Source organism: Ranitomeya variabilis, chromosome 8 (assembly GCF_051348905.1).
Source record: "Ranitomeya variabilis isolate aRanVar5 chromosome 8, aRanVar5.hap1, whole genome shotgun sequence".
Taxonomy (NCBI): domain Eukaryota; kingdom Metazoa; phylum Chordata; class Amphibia; order Anura; family Dendrobatidae; genus Ranitomeya; species Ranitomeya variabilis.
Genome location: NC_135239.1, coordinates 133596953 through 133617888, shown reverse-complemented (window position 1 = coordinate 133617888; position 20936 = coordinate 133596953). Strand labels below are relative to the sequence as shown.

Sequence of the window (20936 nt, the reverse complement as noted above, 5' to 3'; positions counted from 1 at the left end):
ATTTTTACATATTTGGACTTTGACTATGTCTAGTATAGGTTGTAGGTTCTGATAGTGTCCGTTCTTTTGTCCAATACAATGACACTACAGTGTGTCTTTAATTCTCTGTTTTCGGTTTGATTGATATGGAATATAGTCTGATGTGTGTCCTTATTTAATATTAATGAGGGTATCTAGCTGAAGAGGTTGAACAAGGAAATGACATCACAATTCTTTTTTTTTTTTATTTATAAAATATCTTTATTGAGCTGTATGGATTTACAAAAATGCATGAAAATCCGCATCAAAACCGCATAAAAATTTTCAATTGCGTTTTCTGCCAAGAGAGGCAGAAACTGGGCAGAATTTTACTCAAGCAAATGCACAACATGCGCACATAGCCTAAATATCACTGTTATATCAGATGAAGTTTTTATATGTCCTTGTGTTCCCAACAGGTTCTCCGGTACAGTTTGCCAGTAATCTTCTGAGTCTGGCAACACAAAGCAGCGAATCAACTGTTTTAGCTAAAAGCAACTTTCCAGAAGTAAATCCAAATTGTTTGAGTAAGGAAGAATTGCATACACAAGACCTTTTGAACAAGTACAGAAAGAATGATTTTCACACTGCAAGTAAGAGTCACTATTATATTAACCCCTTTCTGACATCCGACGTACTATCCCGTCGAGGTGACCCAGGCCCTTATGACCATCGACGGGATAGTATGTCATATTTGCGATCAGCCGCGCTCACAGGGGGAGCGCGGACGGGTGTCAGCTGATTATCACAGCTGGCATCTGTGCCATGAGCGGTCACGGACCTCTCCCGGCACATTAACCCCCGGAACACTGCGATCAAACAAGACCGCAGTGTTCCGGCGCCATAGGCAAGCAACGCGCAGGGAGGGGGCTCCCTGCGTGCTTCCCTGAGACCCTCAGAACAACGCAATGTGATTGCGTTGTTCAGAGGGTCTCCTACGTCCTCCTCCCAAGATGGCCGCGGGGACTTGCAGGGAGGTGGCTTGCTGGCGCCTGCTGAGAGCAGGCACCGGCAAGCCTACACTGCATGCCAGATCGCTGATCTAACAGTGCTGTTCACAGTGTCAGATCAGCGATCTGACAATATATAGCGATGTCCCACCCTGGGACTAAGTAAAAACGTAAAAAAAAAACACTCTAAAAATATTTATTTTTAAATTCCTAAATAAAGAAAAAGATATATTCCAATAAATAAATTTCTTTATGTAAATAAAAAACAAACAAACAATAAAAGTATACATATTTAGTATCGCCACGTCCGTAATGACCCGACCTATAAAACTGTCCCACTAGTTAACCCCTTCAGTGAACACCGTAAAAAAAAAAGGCAAAAAACAATGCTTTATCATACCGCCGAACAAAAAGTGGAATAACACGCGATCAAAAAGACGGATATAAATAAACATTGTACCGCTGAAAACGTCATCTTGTCCCGCAAAACACAAGCCGCCATACATATAAAATAAATTATAGCTTTCATAATAAAGCGATGCAAAAACAATTATTTTTTATATAAAGTAGTTTTTAAAAGTAAAAGCGTCAAATCTTAAAAAAAATGATATAAATGATGTATCGCTGTAATCGTACTGACCCGAAGAATAAAACTGCTTTATCTATTTTAACAAACGCGGAACGGTATAAACCCTCCCCCCTTAAAATAAATTTGGGAATTGCTGGTTTTTGTTTATTCTGCCTAACAAAAATCGGAATAAAAAGCGATCAAAAAAGTAATGTGCCTGAAAATGGTACCATTAAAAATGTCAACTCGTCCCACAAAAAACAAGACCTCACATGACTCTGTGGACCAAAATAAGGAAAAATTATAGCTCTCAAAATGTTGTTATGCAAAAACAATTTTTTGCAATAAAAAGCGTCTTTTAGTGTGTCACAGCTGCCAAACAAAAAAACCCACTATAAATAGTAAATCAAACTCCCCTTTATCACCTCCTTAGTTAGGGAAAAATAATAAAATAAAGTATTTATTTCCATTTTCCCATTAGGGTTAGGGCTAGGGTTAGGGTTGGGGCTAAATTTAGGGTTAGGATTGGGGCTAAAGTTAGGGTTTAGGGTTGTGGCTAAAGTTAGGGTTAGGGTTGAGGCTAAAGTTAGGGTTTGAATTACGTTTACGGTTGGGTTAGGTGGTGGTTAGGTTTATGGTTAGGGTTGTTATTAGGGTTAGTGGTGTGTTCAGGTTAAGGGTGTGGTTAGAGTTGAGATTAGGGTTAGGGGTGTGTTGGGTTAGGGTTGGAGGGTTTCCACTGTTTAGGCACATCAGGGGCTCTCCGAACGCAACATGACGTCCGATCTCAATTCCAGCCAATTCTGTGTTGAAAAAGTAAAACGGCGCTCCTTCCCTTACAAGTTCTGCCGTGCGCCCAAACAGTGGTTTATCCCCACATATGGGCTATCGGCGCACTCAGGACAAATTGTACAACAAGTTTAGCAGTCCAATTTCTCCTGTTACCCTGGGGAAAATAAAAAATTGAGGGCTAAAAAATAATTTTTGTGGGAAAAAAATGATTTTTTATTTTCACGGCTCTGCGTTATAAACTTTAGTGAAACACTTGAGGGTTCAAAGTTCTCACAACACATCTAGATAAGTTCCTTGGGGGTCTAGTTTCCAAAATGGAGTCACTTGTGGGGTGTTTCCCCTGTTTAGGCACATCAGTAGCTCTGCAAACGCAACATGACGCCCGCAGAACATTCCGTCAAAGTCTGCATTCCAAAATGCCACTTCTTCCCTTCCGAGCCCCGACGTGTGCCCAAACAGTAGTTTTCTCCCACATATGGGTATCAGAGTACTTAGGACAAATTGGACAGTAACTTTTGGGGTCCAATTTCTTCTGTTACCCTTGGGAAAATACAAAGCTGGGGGCTAAAAAATAATTTTTGTGGGAAAAAAATCTTTATTTTCACGGCTCGGCGTTAAAAACTTTAGTGAAACACTTGGGGGTTCAAAGTTCTCACAACACATCTAGATAAGTTCCTTAGGTGGTCTAGTTTCCAAAATGCGGTCACTTGCGGGGGGTTTCCACTCTTTAGGCACATCAGGGGCTCTCCAAATGTGACAGGGCATCCTATCTCAATTCCATCCAATTTTGCATTGAATAATCAAATAGCTCCTTCCCTTCCTAACTCTGCCATGCACCCAAACAGTGCTTTACCCACACATTTTGGGTATAGGCGTACTCATGATAAATTGCATGACAACTTTTGGGGTCCAATTACTCCTGTTACCCTTGGTAAAATAAAATAAATTGAATCTAAAGTAATTTTTTTGTGAAAAGAACATAAATGTTCATTTTTTTTTTTTTAACATTCCAAAAATTCCAGTGAGGCACCTGAAGGGTTAATAAACTTCTTCAATGTGGTTTTGAGCACCTTGAGGGGTGCGGTTTTTAGAATGGTGTCACTTCTTGATATTTTCTATCATATAAACTCCTCAAATTGACTTCAAATCTGATGTGGTCCCTAAAAAAAAAATGGTGTAGTAAAAATGAGAAATCGCTGGTCAAATTTTAACCCTTATAGCTCCCTAACAAAAAAAAATTTGGTTCCAAAATTGTGCTTTATAATGAAAATCCCTAGTTATTATAATTGCCAGACCTGAAATAACAAGCACTTTTCACCTATTGTGTCCCCCCCATTCCCTTGTAGATTGTAAGCTTGCGAGCAGGGACCTCTCTCCTAATGTCACTGTTTAAATTGTCTTAACTTGTATTGAATTTGTCTGTACATGTCCCCGCTTAATTGTAAAGTGCTGCGGAATATGTTGGTGCTATATAAATAAAAATTATTGTTATTATTGTGCTGATGTAAACTAGACATGTGGGAAATGTAACTTATGTATTTTGTGTAACCTATCTCTGTAATTTAAGGACTTAAAAATTCAAAGTTGGAAAAATACGAAATTTTCGCCAAATTTCTGGGGGGGTTTTCACAAATAAAAGCAAGTAATATAAAATAAATTTTACCACTATCATAAAGTACTATATGTCACGAGAAAACAATGTCAGAATCACTGGGTCCGTTGCAGCGTTCCAGAGCTATAACCTCATAAAGGGACAGTGTTCAGAATTGTAAAAAGTGGCCTGGTCATTAACGTGCAAACCACCCTTGGGAGTGAAGAGGTTAAAGTAAATGAAAGAACAAGAGCCTTTAACCCCTTCCCATTAAAGCTAGTTTTCACCTTCCTGACCAGGCCGAATTTTTCAATTCTTGATATGTGACTTTAAGGGATAATAACTCTGGAACAATTCTACACATCCTTCGATTTTGAGAGTTTTCTTTGTGACTCATTGTACTTATCCCCTTCACAACATATGACTTACATTTATGTCATGTCGTTTCCGTGCCTTTGATGTGGACTCAGGGACACGACATGACATGCCTGCACATTTTCCCCCACACATGACAGCTGATTTAATCAGCTACCATGTGTCTTGAGCAGCTGGAGGTGGAGCAGTGCTTTGCCCGCAGCTGTTAACCTGTTACATCCCGCTGCCAATCACTGACAGTGGGATTTAACACTCGCCGGCAAGGGCGCGCATCATTCCAAGCTGCCATCAGCGCGCCCATGTTATGATCATGTGGCGCCAATGAGTTGTCATGAGTCGGGGGTGATTTGCTGAAGCACTGTATGTAGAGCAGGAGCAATCAAACAATTGCAGCTTCAAATCCCCTAAGGGACTAACACATGCAATAAAAAGTAAAAGAAAATAACAAATATTTACTAGTATGAAAGAAAGACATAAGTTCAAATCACCACCCTTTTGCTTCATTGAAAATAAAACAAAAAAATACACATATACACAAATAAATTAATCCGATCAATGAACTGCATAACGAGAAAAAAATCAAAATGCCATAATTTACGTTTTTTGGCTCCACCATTGCAATAAAGTACAATAAGAGGTGATCCAAACATTGCATCTACCTGGGTGGCGTGGCTATGTAGCCGAAGAAGGAAGACGCACCTAGTGTGAGCTCCACATATCCTGAGCCTATCCTGCCATTTGGACCTCGTATTAACGAGCTGTATTGAGTGGGGCTGGAACCCCATATCCTCAGGAGCCTGGTGAGCCCTCCGGACTGCTGCTGTGAGGATCTGAGATGTCGGGAGCTGCGGTGGCTGGGACGGTCAGAAGACTCCACGTGCAGTGGCGGCCATCTTCAGTGTGCGCGCTCCAGGAGACAGGACGTGGCGCCGACTTCTATTAGTGCCGGGCTTCTTCCCCCTTGGAATCGGCAGTCGCCGGACCTTAGCGGTGAGCGCTGTGGAACACTCGTGTGCATGAGCCAGGGAACCTGAGGAGGACGACGGTGCCTGCGGGGGGCAGCAGCCATTATTACAGCACGCACCCTAACAGTAAGGGAAGTGGCGCTCTTTACTATATTTGCAGTGCTGCTTGAAAGGTGAGCGCTTAACCTGGGATAATAAGGGGGTGGTGCGGTGTGTGCCCTGAAAAATTGGGCCCTGCGTCCCCCCTATCAGATAGACACTTCATCTGCCAGCGCCATAACATTAGAGTGATTAACCCCCCTCCCTGCTATTCCCCCTGTGGAGACTGTGAACCCGCTCAGATATTTAGAGCCCAGGTGAACATTAAAGCTACTGCCTTTATAATTCTCGGTTCCTCAGCTGCCTGTTCAGTGGCCTTTTTGGAATACAGTCCCGTACTTAACTCTGCTGGGTCTGCGATTAGGGCACGGACTATCTATTACTACAATTGTGATTACTTTGTGGAGTCCTTTTAGCTGCCTGCCATGCATCACTCTAAGGGTATGTGCACACGTCCAGATTTCTTGCAGAAATTTCATGAAGAAAACCGGAAATTTTCTGCAAGAAATCCGCATTTTTTTTTTTCGTTTTTTTTAGCATTCTGCAAGCGTAATTAGCTTGCAGAATGCTAAAGTTTTCCAAGCGATCTGTAGCATCGCTTGGAAAACTGATTGACAGGTTGGTCACACTTGTCAAACATACTGTTTGACAAGTGTGACCAACTTTTTACTATAATTATAACAAGCAAGATGTATCAAGTCAAGACACTTCCAAGCAATCTCTAGTAAAGAATATATGTAAATAGCCAAGAGAATCCTTTATGAAGTAAACTAAAACATAACCTTTAGGGTACGTTCACACAGGACTTTTTTGCTGCTTTTTTTTGCTGCTTTTTTTAATGCTAATTTTCTGCTGCTTTTTACAGTACCAGTAAAGCCTATGAGATTTCAGAAATCTCATGCACACACGTTGGTTTTTTGTTTGATCAGTATTTTCTGCTTTGCTGCTTTTTTTGGACATAGGGCATGTCACTTCTTTCAGCGTTTTTGCTGCGTTTTTGCAGCGTTTTTTCACCTATTGACTTGAATGGGTGATGAAAAAAACGCTGAAAAAACGCATGTAGCATTATTTGCTGCTTTTTTTGTGCAGAAAATCATGGCCAGCAGGAAGGGATCTCACAGCCAAGAGCTTAGGGGTGTGGTTAGTGAGGTGTGAAGAGCCATTGTGAGCCATTGTGAGGTGTGAAGAGCCATTGTGAGCCATTGTGAGGTGGAAGAGCCATTGTGAGGTGTCCTGATTGTGATCTATTGTGAGGGAGTTCCTGGTAGTAAGGTGTGAAGAGCCATTGTGAGGTGTCCTAGCAGCTGAAAATTGGCATAAAAAAAGCAGCAAAAATCTGCAGCAAAAATCTGTAGCAAAAATCTGCAGCAAAAAAGTCCTGTGTGAACGTACCCAAAAAACGCACCAAAAAACCGCACCTAAATTAGCATAAAAAAAAGCAGCAAAAAAGTCCTGTGTGAACGTACCCTTAATGTTACTATTATAAAAACATTTTATGGACAATAAACGTGATAAAGTGCAAACAGTGCATACCAGTGCTCAGTAAAAAAATGGTTTTGTCTCACCAAATTGAGGCCATGTGCACACGTTCAGGATTTTTAGCGTTTTTTTCGCGTTTTTTCGCTATAAAAACGTGATAAAAACGCGAAAAAAACGCTAACATATGCCTCCTATTATTTACAAGGTATTCCGCATTTTTTGTGCAAATGTTGCGATTTTTTCCGCGAAAAAATCGCATAGCGGAAAAAAAAGCAACATGTTCATTAAAAATGCGGAATTGCAGGGATTCCGCACACCTAGGAGTCCATTGATCTGCTTACTTCCCGCACGGGGCTGTGCCCACCATGCGGGAAGTAAGCAGATTATGTGCGGTTGGTACCCAGGGTGGAGGAGAGGAGACTCTCCTCCACGCACTGGGCACCATATAAGTGGTCAAAAAATAAGAAATAAAATAAAAAATAGTCCTATACTCACCCTCGATGTCCCGCGCAGTGTTCCCGCCTCCACTGCACGCTGCCGTTCGGTTCCTTTAGCTGGTGTGCGGCGAAGGACCTCGCCGATGACGTCACTGTCCTGTGATTGGTCGTGAGCGGTCATGTGACCGCTCACGTGACCGTGACGTCACGGTAGGTCCTGTGCGCACAGACCAGCTATAGGAAGAGGAGCCGGACGCCGGTGAGGAGATGTCTGGGTGAGTATAAGCATTTTTTTATTTTTTTTATTATTTTTAAACATTCTATCTTTTACTATAGATGCTGCATAAGCTGCATCTATAGTAAAAAGTTGGTCACACTTGTCAAACGCTATGTTTGACAAGTGTGACCAACTTGTCAGTCAGTTTTCCAAGCGATGCTACAGATCGCTTGGAAAACTTTAGCATTCTGCAAGCTAATTACGCTTGCAGAATGCTAAAAAAACGCGAAAAAAACGGAAAAAAAACGCAAAAAAAAAAATGCGGATTTCTTGCAGAAAATTTCCGGTTTTCTTCAGGAAATTTCTGCAAGAAATCCTGAACGTGTGCACATACCCTGATTGTTGGTTCCTGGCAGGAGCCTATTGATGCTTGAAGGGGGAGGGGGAAGAAGAGTAATCGCTGTACTACCCCAGTCGTGCCCCTTGTATTGCTCCTGCCCTGACAAGGGCAGTACCCAAGTCAGGCTAAGTATTTGTACCCACCACACAAAAAAGAGAAAAAATTAGACTTCCCTACGCGTTTCCTCTCACATCAGTGAGACTCATCAGGGGAAATATAGAATTGTGGGATATTATATTCAAAAAAAGCGCCCCTCCATCGGGAGGTGACTGCTATGTGTCCGATGCATCTGGTTTTCGGCATAGACTAAATGGTAGGGTGAGACACAGGACGGAAGTATTCCCCCTTAAATAGTTTCCTCTTTTTGAAAGGGTAGTTATGTGGCGTCCTACCTTTGTTTCCATAGGGCCACGTGGTATTCCATGGCGTTGTGTCGCCATTACTATCAATATACATCTCCGGTGCCGGAGCTGCTATATCAATCATACCTGCGTTCTCCCCCGCAGTGCGTGCATTCAGGAAAACATACCGCCCTCACTTCCGGTTTTCCCTTCCCTGGACCTATGCTTAATGCGCATGCGCCATTCAGATCAAGAGAAAGGAGAAAAGAAAAAAGACTTCCTGTATAACGGAGTCCCCGTCTCCTTAGTAACGCGCGTCTTATAGCGGTTAAAACCATCGCGCCCGCATTTACACATGAACTCATTATCAGCAATATATGAAAGCATGTAATGTAAGCGTTCATCACCTTTAGGGGTGTCCTTGTTATTCATAAATTATTTTGCCTGTATAAAATACGTACTGTATCAGAAAAAAAGCGAAGGGAGGGGAGGGAGCTTCTGCTGTTATTGCACTGCACATATGGACACTATGGGAAAGATACCTGGTGTAAATATGGAAACCCATATATTTTCCTAGTCATCTTCTCCAAATATCGTTACATTGGTGCTTATTACTGTATCCAGATGACATGTTCTTATACTTCATAGTAAAGTGATATAATCTATGGCCTCAATTTTACTCATAAACAATGCTCTAAATATGGCAGCATCCCGATGTCCATATGAATACCATTTCAGGTTAAAAATAATGGTAAAATATTACACACAATGAGAATTTGAACCATGATGGGTAGAAACACGGTAGTCCTATATGAAACAGCTACCTCAACCCAACGGGACAACTCTAGATTTCTAGATTTGTCTTACACTGTAATCCTTGATACCAATTGTATGGGATCAGGATTTATAAAGCAATAACTATTCAAGGGACACACGGCAGATATTCAATATATACGAGGAAACCATGTAAAGAAACCATATAGGGAAAAGGGAAAGAAACAGTCCTGATAAAACTGTCCATAAAAAACACACAGTTCTCAATTTATGCCACATATGTCAGGGCCAGAGATACGGATATGTAAAATATAGCAGTGGCTAATATATTACTGGTTCCGTCTTGATAGACGACATAGGATCTGTTTCATTGGCTCAACATTCCTAAAGGACAAGATCCAAAACACCAACCTATAAATATACAGCAGCAAAACCAGAAATTTTTTTTTTACATAAATCATAAGTTCATGTTCAAAGGAAACATCTATAGCTCAATTGCTCGTTTAGGCCATGTGGATGACACGTATTGAGGCGAAATATCCACCTTGATTCCCTTTGGAGCAGAATCCTGTCATAGTCTCCACCCCTTCTCGGTGGCGTCACTTTCTCGATGCCCATAAACTGTATGGCCCTCACATCCCCAGTATGTAAACCATTAACGTGTCTTGCCACAGATGTATCTCTTTTATTGCGGATGTCGCCCAGACAACTGGGGTAGTACAGCGATTACTCTTCTTCCCCCTCCCCCTTCAAGCATCAATAGGCTCCTGCCAGGAACCAACAATCAATTTGGTGAGACAAAACCATTTTTTTACTGAGCACTGGTATGCACTGTTTGCACTTTATCACGTTTATTGTCCATAAAATGTTTTTATAATAGTAACATTAAAGGTTATGTTTTAGTTTACTTCATAAAGGATTCTCTTGGCTATTTACACAACTTTTTACTATAGATGCAGCCTATGCAGCATCAATAGTAAAAGATAGAATGTTTAAAAATAATAAAAAAAAATGCTTATACTCACCCAGACGATCTCTTCAGCGGCGTCCGTTCCTCTTCCTATAGCTGGTGTGTGCGCGCAAGACCTTCCATGACGTCGCGGTCATGTGAGCGGTCACATGACCGCTCACGACCAATCACAAGAAAGTGACGTCATCACAGGTCCTTCACCGCACACCAGCTATGAGAACCGAAGCGGCAGCATGCAGCGATGAGGCGGGAACACTCCGGGGACATCGAAGGTGAGTATAGGACTATTTTTTATTTTAATTCTTTTATTTTTGGCCAATTATATGGTGCCCAGTCCGTGGCGGAGAGTCTCCTCTCCTCCACCCTGGGTACCAACCGCACATAATCTGCTTACTTCCCGCATGGTGTGCACAGCCCCGTGCGGGAAGTAAGCAGATCAATGGACTCCTAGGTGTGCGGAATCCCCGCAATTACGCATTTTTAATTAACATGTTGCTTTTTTTTCCGCGATGCGATTTTTTCGCGGAAAAAATCGCAACATTTGCACAAAAAATGCGGAATACACGGTAAATAATAGGAGGCATATGTTAGCGTTTTTTTCGCGTTTTTATCACGTTTTTATAGCGAAAAAACGCGAAACAAACGCTAAAAATCCTGAACGTGTGCACATGGCCTAAAGGAGCAGGGGCTGCTGATAAACTAAGGAAATACGCCAGGGATGATCCCCCTGATAATGTGCGCACTCTCAGAAACAATCCTGCACAGGCCCAACGCAAAGGCCGTCTTTCTGATAGCAATGAGGAGGGAGAACAAGACGAACTGACTCTTAAGCAGGCATCTGAGCAATTAATGCAGGCTATATCCCTCACTAGATCTCTCACGGAAAAAATAGAGGACGTACATATTGAAGTGGGTCGTCTACGGCATGACATGCAAGCTATGAGAGGGCGTATTTCGGAGGTGGAAACAAGAGTGTCCCATATAGAAGATACTATTACTCCTATGGAGGCTAAACTGACAAAAGCTGCTGGCTGCGTAAACGCTTGGAAACAAAAGGCAGATGATTTGGAAAACAGATTGCGCTGCAATAATATTCGAATTATCGGTCTACCGGAGCGTTCGGAGGGTCAGCAACCTGAACAATTTCTGGAAGACTGGCTTAAGACCTCCCTGTGGGATGGATTCTCCTCAACATTCTCAGTGGAGAGGGCCCATAGGGTCCCAACGAGACCTCTTCCCCTGGAACTCCGCCTCGACCTTTTCTGGCACGTCTCCTTAATTGTAGGGACTATTCTTCATCTGGCACAGCAGAAGGGCCCTATCAAATTCAACAATGCTACCATATCGATTTTTCCGGACTTCTCCATGGAGCTTCAAAGGCAGCGGGCACGATTCATGGACGTCAAGAAACAACTCAGAGATAAGAATGTCATCTACTCCATGCTTTATCCAGCCCGACTCCGCATTGTCCATGAAGGCTCCTCTTCATTCTTTACAGACCCAGCGGAGGTAGCCGAATGGTTGCGATCTCACAAGGGGTACAATGTGAAAGACTCCTAATCTGGGTTCTTTGTCTAACGGCAAAATAAATGGAGCTCTCCGTATGGGTGCGAAAGATGTCAACAATACTGGACGCTGGATTCAGTGAGGGTATCGCCTTTTCTATCTGATTGTAGGAGTATAGGATCATATTCCTCCATGGTTCAAGTTTTGTTTGGTTTTATATACCAGTTTTGATTTTTATGTATTCGGTCGCCGCCACTACTAATTTTCTGCTCTGTGGGATGTCTCTGAACCTCACCCGGATAATAATGCACATTATTTTTCCTATTACATTTAAATATGGGGTCTGAGATTGTATACATGACTTGGAATATACGGGGTATTAAGACTCCTCGGAAGAAAATCAAGGTATTTTCACAGATTAAAAGGTGTCGTCCTCATGTTGTAGCACTAGTGGAGACGCATCTGACTAGAGATACGGTTCGTTGTATGCAAAAGCCGTGGGTACAATGGTCTCTCCATGCATTCCATACCAGCTACTCAAGAGGGGTTTCTCTGCTAATACACAAGGAGGTTAGATGGGAGGCCAGGGAAGCACGGTGGGACCCTGAGGGTCGTTTTGTCTTTGTACATGCATTCATTAATTCACGTGAATATGTGATATTGTGATATAATCCTCCCCCTGCTAACATATCGGTTCTTTGTATGGCAATGGGCTTCTCCTTAAAATATCCGGATGCTAATGTTATTTGTATGGGTGACTTTAATCTAGTCATGGATAACTCCATGGACAGATTGAGACTGGATGACACAGTATACGGGGAGTCTTTACCTCCGCCCCCTTCCCAATTGGCACGATTTATGGACGGCAGCGTTTGGTTAGACCTATGGAGAATGAGTCACCCGGAGGTTAGGGGGTACACTTGCCACTCATCTACTAAGCGATCTCTATCTCGTATAGATTATATATTTGGATCTAGTGGCTTGGAATTCTGGGTGGATAGTGTTGAACATGGCAATAGGGGGATTTCGGACCATAGTCCGGTTATTCTTAAACTTAAATATGGGCAGTCCAATAATAATAGATCCTGGAAATTGAACCCCTTCTGGTTGAAATTAATAGATTCTAGTGATAGAACGATCGATCAGTTAAATTGTTTCATTTTAACCCATCCGGAACCCCAGAATCTTGGTTTATTTTGGGATAAAAACCAAAACCAATAAACCAAACCTCGGGAGCACGGACCCGCTGTGTCCAGGCGTATAAAGTCCAGAAAAGAATGTCCAGCTTCTCCGAGTCCGTGAAAAAGAGTTTTCTTTACTCACAAACTTTAAACATGGAGGATACAGACTTCAGCACGAACCATATGGGTAAGAATCTCAATGCGTTTCTGGAGACCAAGCTCCCTTAATCATGACAAGATCATGTCATGATTAAGGGAGCTTGATCTGCAGAAACGCGTTGAGATTCTTACCCATATGGTTCGTGCTGCAGTCTGTATCCTCCATGTTTAAAGTTTGTGAGTAAAGAAAACTCTTTTTCACGGACTCTGAGAAGCTGGACATTCTTTTCTTATTTTGGGATACCCTAAAGGCATACTTAAGGGGGTGCTTGTCCTCTACAATCTCTTATATTAAAAGGGTAACGGCGAGGGAGGATGATGAGATAGAGCAGCGGTTAAAGGACTCGGAGGCCACATATATAGCTAATCAGACTAGCAGTAACAGGGTTGAATGGCTTACTTCCCAAAGGTTGTATACCCAGCATGCAGATGTTAAGTCGAAACGCAAATTTTTCACCCGTCAGTCCTACTTTGAGCTGGGGAATCAGGCCAGTACACTCCTGGCTTTCTTAAGGTACCTTCACACGAAGCGACGCTGCAGCGATAGCGACAACGATGCCGATCGCTGCAGTGTCGCTGTTTGGTCGCTGGAGAGCTGTCACACAGACCGCTCTCCAGCGACCAACGATGCCGAGGTCCCCGGGTAAACATCGGGTTGCTAAGCGCAGGGCCGCGCTTAGTAACCCGATGTTTACCCTGGTTACCAGCGTAAAAGTAAAAAAAACAAACAGTACATGCTCACCTGCGCATCCCCCAGCGTCTGCTTCCTGACACTGACTGAGCTCCGGCCCTAACAGCAGAGCGGTGACGTCACCGCTGTACTTTCACTTTAGGGCCGGCGCTCAGTAAGTGTCAGGAAGCAGACGCTGGGGGACGCGCAGGTGAGTATGTACTGTTTGTTTTTTTTACTTTTACGCTGGTAACCAGGGTAAACATCGGGTTACTAAGCGCGGCCCTGCGCTTGGTAACCCGATGTTTACCCTGGTTACCAGTGTAAAACATCGCTGGTATCGTTGCTTTTGCTTTCAAACACGATACACGGCGATCGGACGACCAAATAAAGTTCTGGACTTTATTCAGCGACCAGCGACATCACAGCAGGATCCTGATCGCTGCTGCGTGTCAAACTAAACGATATCGCTAGCGAGGACGCTGCAACGTCACGGATCGCTAGCGATATCGTTACAAAGTCGTTTCGTGTGAAGGTACCTTTAGTACGCCAACGTAACACCTCCAACACAATATTGCAGATTCGTGCATTTGATGGCTTATTAGTATCCTCTACTGATGAGAAACTTCAGTGTTTTCATGATTATTATAAATCACTATATAAATCTAGTAGCGGTCTTGATGTTTATGAATGCTTGGATTACTTATCAGATATAACGTTCCCCTAATTGAGCCCATCCCAACAGGCCTTTATGGATGCTGAGTTTACTTTGGAGGAAGTAGAACACGCTATAGCGGATATGGCTACTTTGAAGGCCCTGGGACCTGATGGGTTTCCCATTGAGCTATATAGAAAATACCGAGATAAGTTGGCCCAATTCTATTGAAGGTACTCAGGGGAATATGGGAGGGAGAGTATGCCTGAAATGGTTTATGATGCTAACATTATTGTGCTCAGGAAAGAGGGGAAAGATCCACTGGACTGTGGATTGTATCGACCCATATCTTTAGTGAACGTAGACTGTAAAATCTTTACTAAAATTCTGGCTACCAGGCTGAACACGATCATATTGGATCTTATACACCCGGACCAAACTGGTTTTATGCCTGGAAAAAGTACCTCCATCAATATTAGGCGGGTTCAGTCAGTCATTCAATATAGCTCCCTAGAACCAGATAATAAATGGGCACTGGCATCGCTGGACGTGGCTAAGGCTTTTGATTCCCTTGAGTGGCCCTTCCTCTCTGCATGTTTGCGGAAGTATGGTTTTGGGAACAAATTTCTGAGAGGGATAAGTTCATTATATACAAAACCCAAGCCACGTATGGTTGTGAATAACTCTATTTCTGAGCCTTTTTCTTTACATAGGGGAACTCGTCAGGGATGTCCTCTCTCCCCGGCTCTATTTGCCCTGGCGATAGAGGCTTTGGCAATACGGATGAGGTCCTCTATTCATATCAAGGGAATACACATTGCGGATCGAGTGGACATCATTGGTCTCTTTGCTGATGATATGGTGATGTTTATGGATCAAACAGAGGATACGTTGCCGAAAGTAATAACTTGCTTTTTGGAAGTGCATCTGAACAGCAAGGTGGATTGCTGTTGAGGGGAGATAGAGAGAAAAAAAAAATCTATAAATCTTCAGCACAGCGAGTGTGAGCGAGCTGAGTGTGACCTGAGCGTAAGTGTGAACGGCGGTAAGTGTGTGACTTGTGATTCAGTGAGGAGGTATTTGGAAGGCCTTTAACAAATACCTGTGTGAATTTGTGTGAGTTGCTGAATTGGGAGTAGCTATATTCATAAGGAGTTAACTTAGGGTGGGGGCTCATAATTAAGGGGATATAAGGGGCAGCTGTTTGGGGCTCAAGTCCTTTTTGGAAGTGCATCTGAACAGCAAGGTGGATTGCTGTTGAGGGGAGATAGAGAGAAAAAAAAAAATCTATAAATCTTCAGCACAGCGAGTGTGAGCGAGCTGAGTGTGACCTGAGCGTAAGTGTGAACGGCGGTAAGTGTGTGACTTGTGATTCAGTGAGGAGGTATTTGGAAGGCCTTTAACAAATACCTGTGTGAATTTGTGTGAGTTGCTGAATTGGGAGTAGCTATATTCATAAGGAGTTAACTTAGGGTGGGGGCTCATAATTAAGGGGATATAAGGGGCAGCTGTTTGGGGCTCAAGTCCTTTTTGGAAGTGCATCTGAACAGCAAGGTGGATTGCTGTTGAGGGGAGATAGAGAGAAAAAAAAAATCTATAAATCTTCAGCACAGCGAGTGTGAGCGAGCTGAGTGTGACCTGAGCGTAAGTGTGAACGGCGGTAAGTGTGTGACTTGTGATTCAGTGACTTTGGAATCAGGGAGTTTCCAAGGGAGGAATTGCTTCTGTTTTTTTTTGTTTTGTTTTTTTTTAATTAATACTTTGTATTTATTTTTAATTAACGTTTCTGTGTGGTGCAATCCCCATTAGGAAATGTGCTCCACAATTGTTAATGCCATCCAGTGCACATCTTGCCACATGTATGCAGTCCTTGACCAGCTGGTCGAGGGTGCATACTGCTGTGCGAGATGTGAGCACATTGTGCATTTGGAAACCCAGATACTGGATCTAAATGTGCAGCTGGCAACACTGAGATCCATAGACAATATGGAGAGGAGTCTTCTGCTCACAGAGCAGACGCTCAATGGGATAGATGAGGAGGGGGATGGTAGGATGGAGCTGCAGGACAGTGTGGCAGTTAGCTGGGTGACAGAAGGCGGGGTAGAGGGAAGAGTGCCAGGGAGACTAGTCCTGATCTGGCACACCCCAATAAGTTTGCTAAGTTGGCAGATGAGGGGGGTGCCAGTACAGGGGTAGCACTGCTGCAGCCAGGCATGTCCTCTGAAAGCCGGAGGAGTGACTGCTCCAGTAAGGAGGGAAATAGGAGAGCAGGGCAGGCCAGACAGGTGCTGGTAGTGGGGGACTCAATTATTAGGGGAACAGATAGGGCAATCTGTCACAAAGACAGGGATCGTCGGACGGTGTGCTGCCTACCTGGCGCTCGAGTCCGACACATCGCTGATCGGGTGGACAGATTACTGGGAGGGGCTGGTGAGGACCCAGCGGTCATGGTGCACATTGGCACAAATGACAAAGTTAGAGGTAGGTGGAAGGTCCTTAAAGATGATTTCAGGGAATTAGGCTGCAAGCTGAAAGCAAGGACCTCCAACGTGGTATTTTCCGAAATACTGCCTGTACCACGTGCCACGCCAGAGAGGCAACGGGAGATTAGGGAGGTTAATAAGTGGCTCAAGAATTGGTGTAGGAAGGAGGGGTTTGGGTTCCTGCAGAACTGGGCAGACTTCTCAGTTGGCTACAGGCTCTACGCTAGGGACGGGCTGCACCTCAATGGGGAAGGGGCAGCTGTGCTGGGGGAGAAAATGGTTAGAAGGTTGGAGGAGTGTTTAAACTAGGGATTGGGGGGGAGGGTATTCATTTTATAGGAGGGGAAGATAGTGCAGATAGAGACCTGGGCACAAATAAGGAAGTTGGGGGTGGCGGTGGCATGGGGGGTGGGGTTAGAACAGTTAGTAATTTAAGAAAGAATAGAGGTACAGAGAGTAACATCAAGTGCATGTATACTAATGCCAGAAGCCTCGCCAACAAAATGGATGAATTAGAACTAATGTTGTTGGAGCATAATTATGACATGGTGGAGATATCTGAGACGTGGCTGGATGAGAGCCATGACTGGGCTGTTAACTTGCAGGGCTATAGCCTGTTCAGAAATGACCGTACAGATAAGCGAGGGGGAGGGGTGTGTCTATATGTAAAATCTTCCTTAAAACCCATCCTGCGTGATAATATAGGTGAATCAGTCCCTGTGGGTGGAGATAAGGGGAGGGGGGAAAAATAATAAATTACTGATAGGGATTTGTTATAAATCTCCAAAAATAATGGAAGCAATGGAGAATATCCTCGTAAAGCAAATAGATGAAGCTGCGACTCAAGGAGAAGTCATTATTATGGGGGACTTCAACTACCCTGAAATAGATTGGGGAACAGAAACCTGCAGTTCCATCAAAGGTAATCGGTTTTTGACAACTATGAGAGACAATTACCTTTCACAACTGGTTCAGGACCCAACAAGGAGGGGGGCACTGCTAGACCTAATATTAACCAACAGGCCAGACCGCATATCAAATATAAGGGTTGGGGGTCACTTGGGGAATAGTGATCACAAAATAATAAGTTTTCATGTAACCTTTAATAAGATGGGTAGTAGGGGGGTGACAAGGACACTAAACTTCAGGAGGGCAAATTTCCAACGGATGAGAGAGGATCTTGGTGCAATTAACTGGGACGATATCCTGAGACACAAAAATACACAAAGAAAATGGGAGACGTTTATTAGCATCCTGGATAGGACCTGTGCACAGTATATACCGTATGGGAATAAACATACTAGAAATAGGAGGAAACCAATATGGCTAAATAGAGCTGTAAGGGGCGCAATAAGGGACAAAAAGAAAGCATTTAGAGAATTAAAGGAAGTAGGTAGTGAGGAGGCATTAAATAAATACAGAAAATTAAATAAATTATGTAAAAAGCAAATCAAGGCAGCAAAGATTGAGACAGGGAGACTCATTGCCAGAGAGAGTAAAAATAATCCCAAAATATTCTTTAACTATATAAATAGTAAGAAACTAAAAAATGACAGTGTTGGCCCCCTTATAAATAATCTGGGGGAAATGGTGGATGAGGATGAGGAAAAAGCCAATATGCTAAATGACTTTTTTTCATCAGTATTTACAAAAGAAAATCCCATGGCAGACAAAATGACTAGTGATAAAAATTCCCCATTAAATGTCACCTGCTTAACCCAGCAGGAAGTACAGCGGCGTCTAAAAATAACTAAAATTGACAAATCTCCGGGCCCGGATGGGATACACCCCCGAGTACTGCAGGAACTAAGTACAGTCATTGATAGACCATTATTTTTAATCTTTAAAGACTCCATAATAACAGGGTCTGTACCACAGGACTGGCGTATAGCAAATGTGGTGCCAATATTCAAAAAAGGGGCAAAAACTGAACTCGGTAATTATAGGCCAGTAAGCTTAACCTCTACTGTGGGTAAAATCCTGGAGGGCATTCTAAGGGATACTATACTGGAGTATCTGAAGAGGAATAACCTTATGACCCAGTATCAGCACGGGTTTACTAGGGACCGTTCATGTCAGACTAATTTGATCAGCTTCTATGAAGAGGTAAGTTCCGGACTGGACCAAGGGAACCCAGTGGACGTAGTATATATGGACTTTTCCAAAGCTTTTGATACGGTGCCACACAAAAGGTTGTTACATAAAATGAGAGTAATGGGGATAGGGGAAAATATGTGTAAGTGGGTTGAGAGCTGGCTCAGGGATAGGAAACAAAGGGTGGTTATTAATGGAGCACACTCGGACTGGGTTGCGGTTAGCAGTGGGGTACCACAGGGGTCAGTATTGGGCCCTCTTCTTTTTAACATATTTATTAATGACCTTGTAGGGGGCATTCAGAGTAGAATTTCAATATTTGCAGATGACACTAAACTCTGCAGGGTAATCAATACAGGGGAGGACAATTTTATATTACAGGATGATTTATGTAAACTAGAAGCTTGGGCTGATAAATGGCAAATGAGCTTTAATGGGGATAAATGTAAGGTCATGCACTTGGGTAGAAGTAATAAGATGTATAACTATGCTTAATTCTAAAACTCTGGGCAAAACCGTCAATGAAAAAGACCTGGGTATATGGGTGGATGACAAACTGATATTCAGTGGCCAGTGTCAGGCAGCTGCTACAAAGGCAAATAAAATAATGGGATGTATTAAAAGAGGCATAGATGCTCATGAGGAGAACATAATTTTACCTCTATACAAGTCACTAGTTTGACCACACTTAGAATACTGTGCACAGTTCTGGTCTCCGGTGTATAAGAAAGACATAGCTGAACTGGAGCGGGTGCAGAGAAGAGCGACCAAGGTTATTAGAGGACTGGGGGGTCTGCAATACCAAGATAGGTTATTACACTTGGGGCTATTTAGTTTGGAAAAACGAAGACTAAGGGGCGATCTTATTTTAATGTATAAATATATGAGGGGACAGTACAAAGACCTTTCTGATGATCTTTTTAATCATAGACCTGAGACAGAGACAAGGGGGCATCCTCTACGTCTGGAGGAAAGAAGGTTTAAGCATAATAACAGACGCGGATTCTTTACTGTAAGAGCAGTGAGACTATGGAACTCTCTGCTGTATGATGTTGTAATGAGTGATTCATTAATTAAATTTAAGAGGGGACTGGATACCTTTCTGGAAAAGTATAATGTTACAGGGTATATACACTAGATTCCTTGATAAGGCGTTGATCCAGGGAACTAGTCTGATTGCCGTATGTGGAGTCGGGAAGGAATTTTTTTTCCCCATGGTGGAGTTACTCTTTGCCACATGGGTTTTTTTTTGCCTTCCTCTGGATCAACATGTTAGGGCATGTTAGGTTAGGCTATGGGTTGAACTAGATGGACTTACAGTCTTCCTTCAACCTTAATAACTATGTAACTATGTAATAACGATTATAGAGAAATTTAGCAAATTCTCCAGTCTTTATATAAACTGGGATAAGTCTGCCCTGATGCCTCTTTCTCATACCCCAATGTCACGCCTTGAAACTCTCTCGTTGTTGCCCATCGTCTCCAATTTCAAATATCTAGGAATCCATATGTCTCAACGTAGTCAATTTGATTTACAATTTAATATTTACCCATTATTGGATTTGGTTAAATCCAAGTTTGCTACCTGGGATAAACTCCCACTCTCTGTAGCTGGTCGTATCAATCTGATCAAAATGATACTGCTCCCCAAATTAAGCTACTGCTTTCAACATAGTGCTGTGCCAATACCTAAATCCCTCTTTGCGACTCTAAACTCCCTAATTATGTCTTTCATATGGGGGAAGACTAGGCCCAAACTTAAAGGGACTCTGTCACCTGAATTTGGAGGGAACAATTTTCAGCCATAGAGGCGGGGTTTTCGGGTGTTTGATTCACCCTTTCCTTGCCCGCTGGCTGCATGCTGGCTGCAATATTGGATTGAAGTTCATTCTCTGTCCTCCGTAGTACATGCCTGCACAAGGCAATCTTGGTGACAGAGTCCCTTTAAATTATCTGCTCTGCAGAGACCGAAGCTGGGGGCGGGGTGGCTTTGCCAGACTTCTACTCATATTATCTTGCCGGGCAGGCTAAGATGATAAATAAATGGATGCCCAATAATTCTCTTCCTAACTCTGAGAGCCATCTGCTCTATTCTGCCCGGATTGATTGTCCACTGGGGTTTCTAGAGCTGGAGAAAGTTAGCGTTCCTCGCTTGCTGCCTCTACTCCGGCTGGCACGATTAATATGGAGGCGAATTAAAAAAATCTCTAAA

At 43.0% G+C, this 20936-nt stretch overlaps 1 protein-coding gene across 6 annotated transcripts in view; it reads left to right on the top strand.

The window, feature by feature from the left end:
• Positions 1-20936, top strand: part of SCYL3 (SCY1 like pseudokinase 3) — a 395128-nt gene that overhangs the window by 349536 nt on the left and 24656 nt on the right. For 4 of the 6 annotated variants that reach the window (XM_077276719.1, XM_077276718.1, XM_077276716.1 and 1 more), the window contains one exon: positions 438-611. The exons of the other annotated variants lie outside the window; for them this stretch is intronic. In XM_077276719.1, the coding sequence (XP_077132834.1) occupies positions 438-611 (174 nt within the window). The remainder of the gene's footprint in view (positions 1-437; positions 612-20936) is intronic. 6 annotated transcript variants of the gene reach the window in all.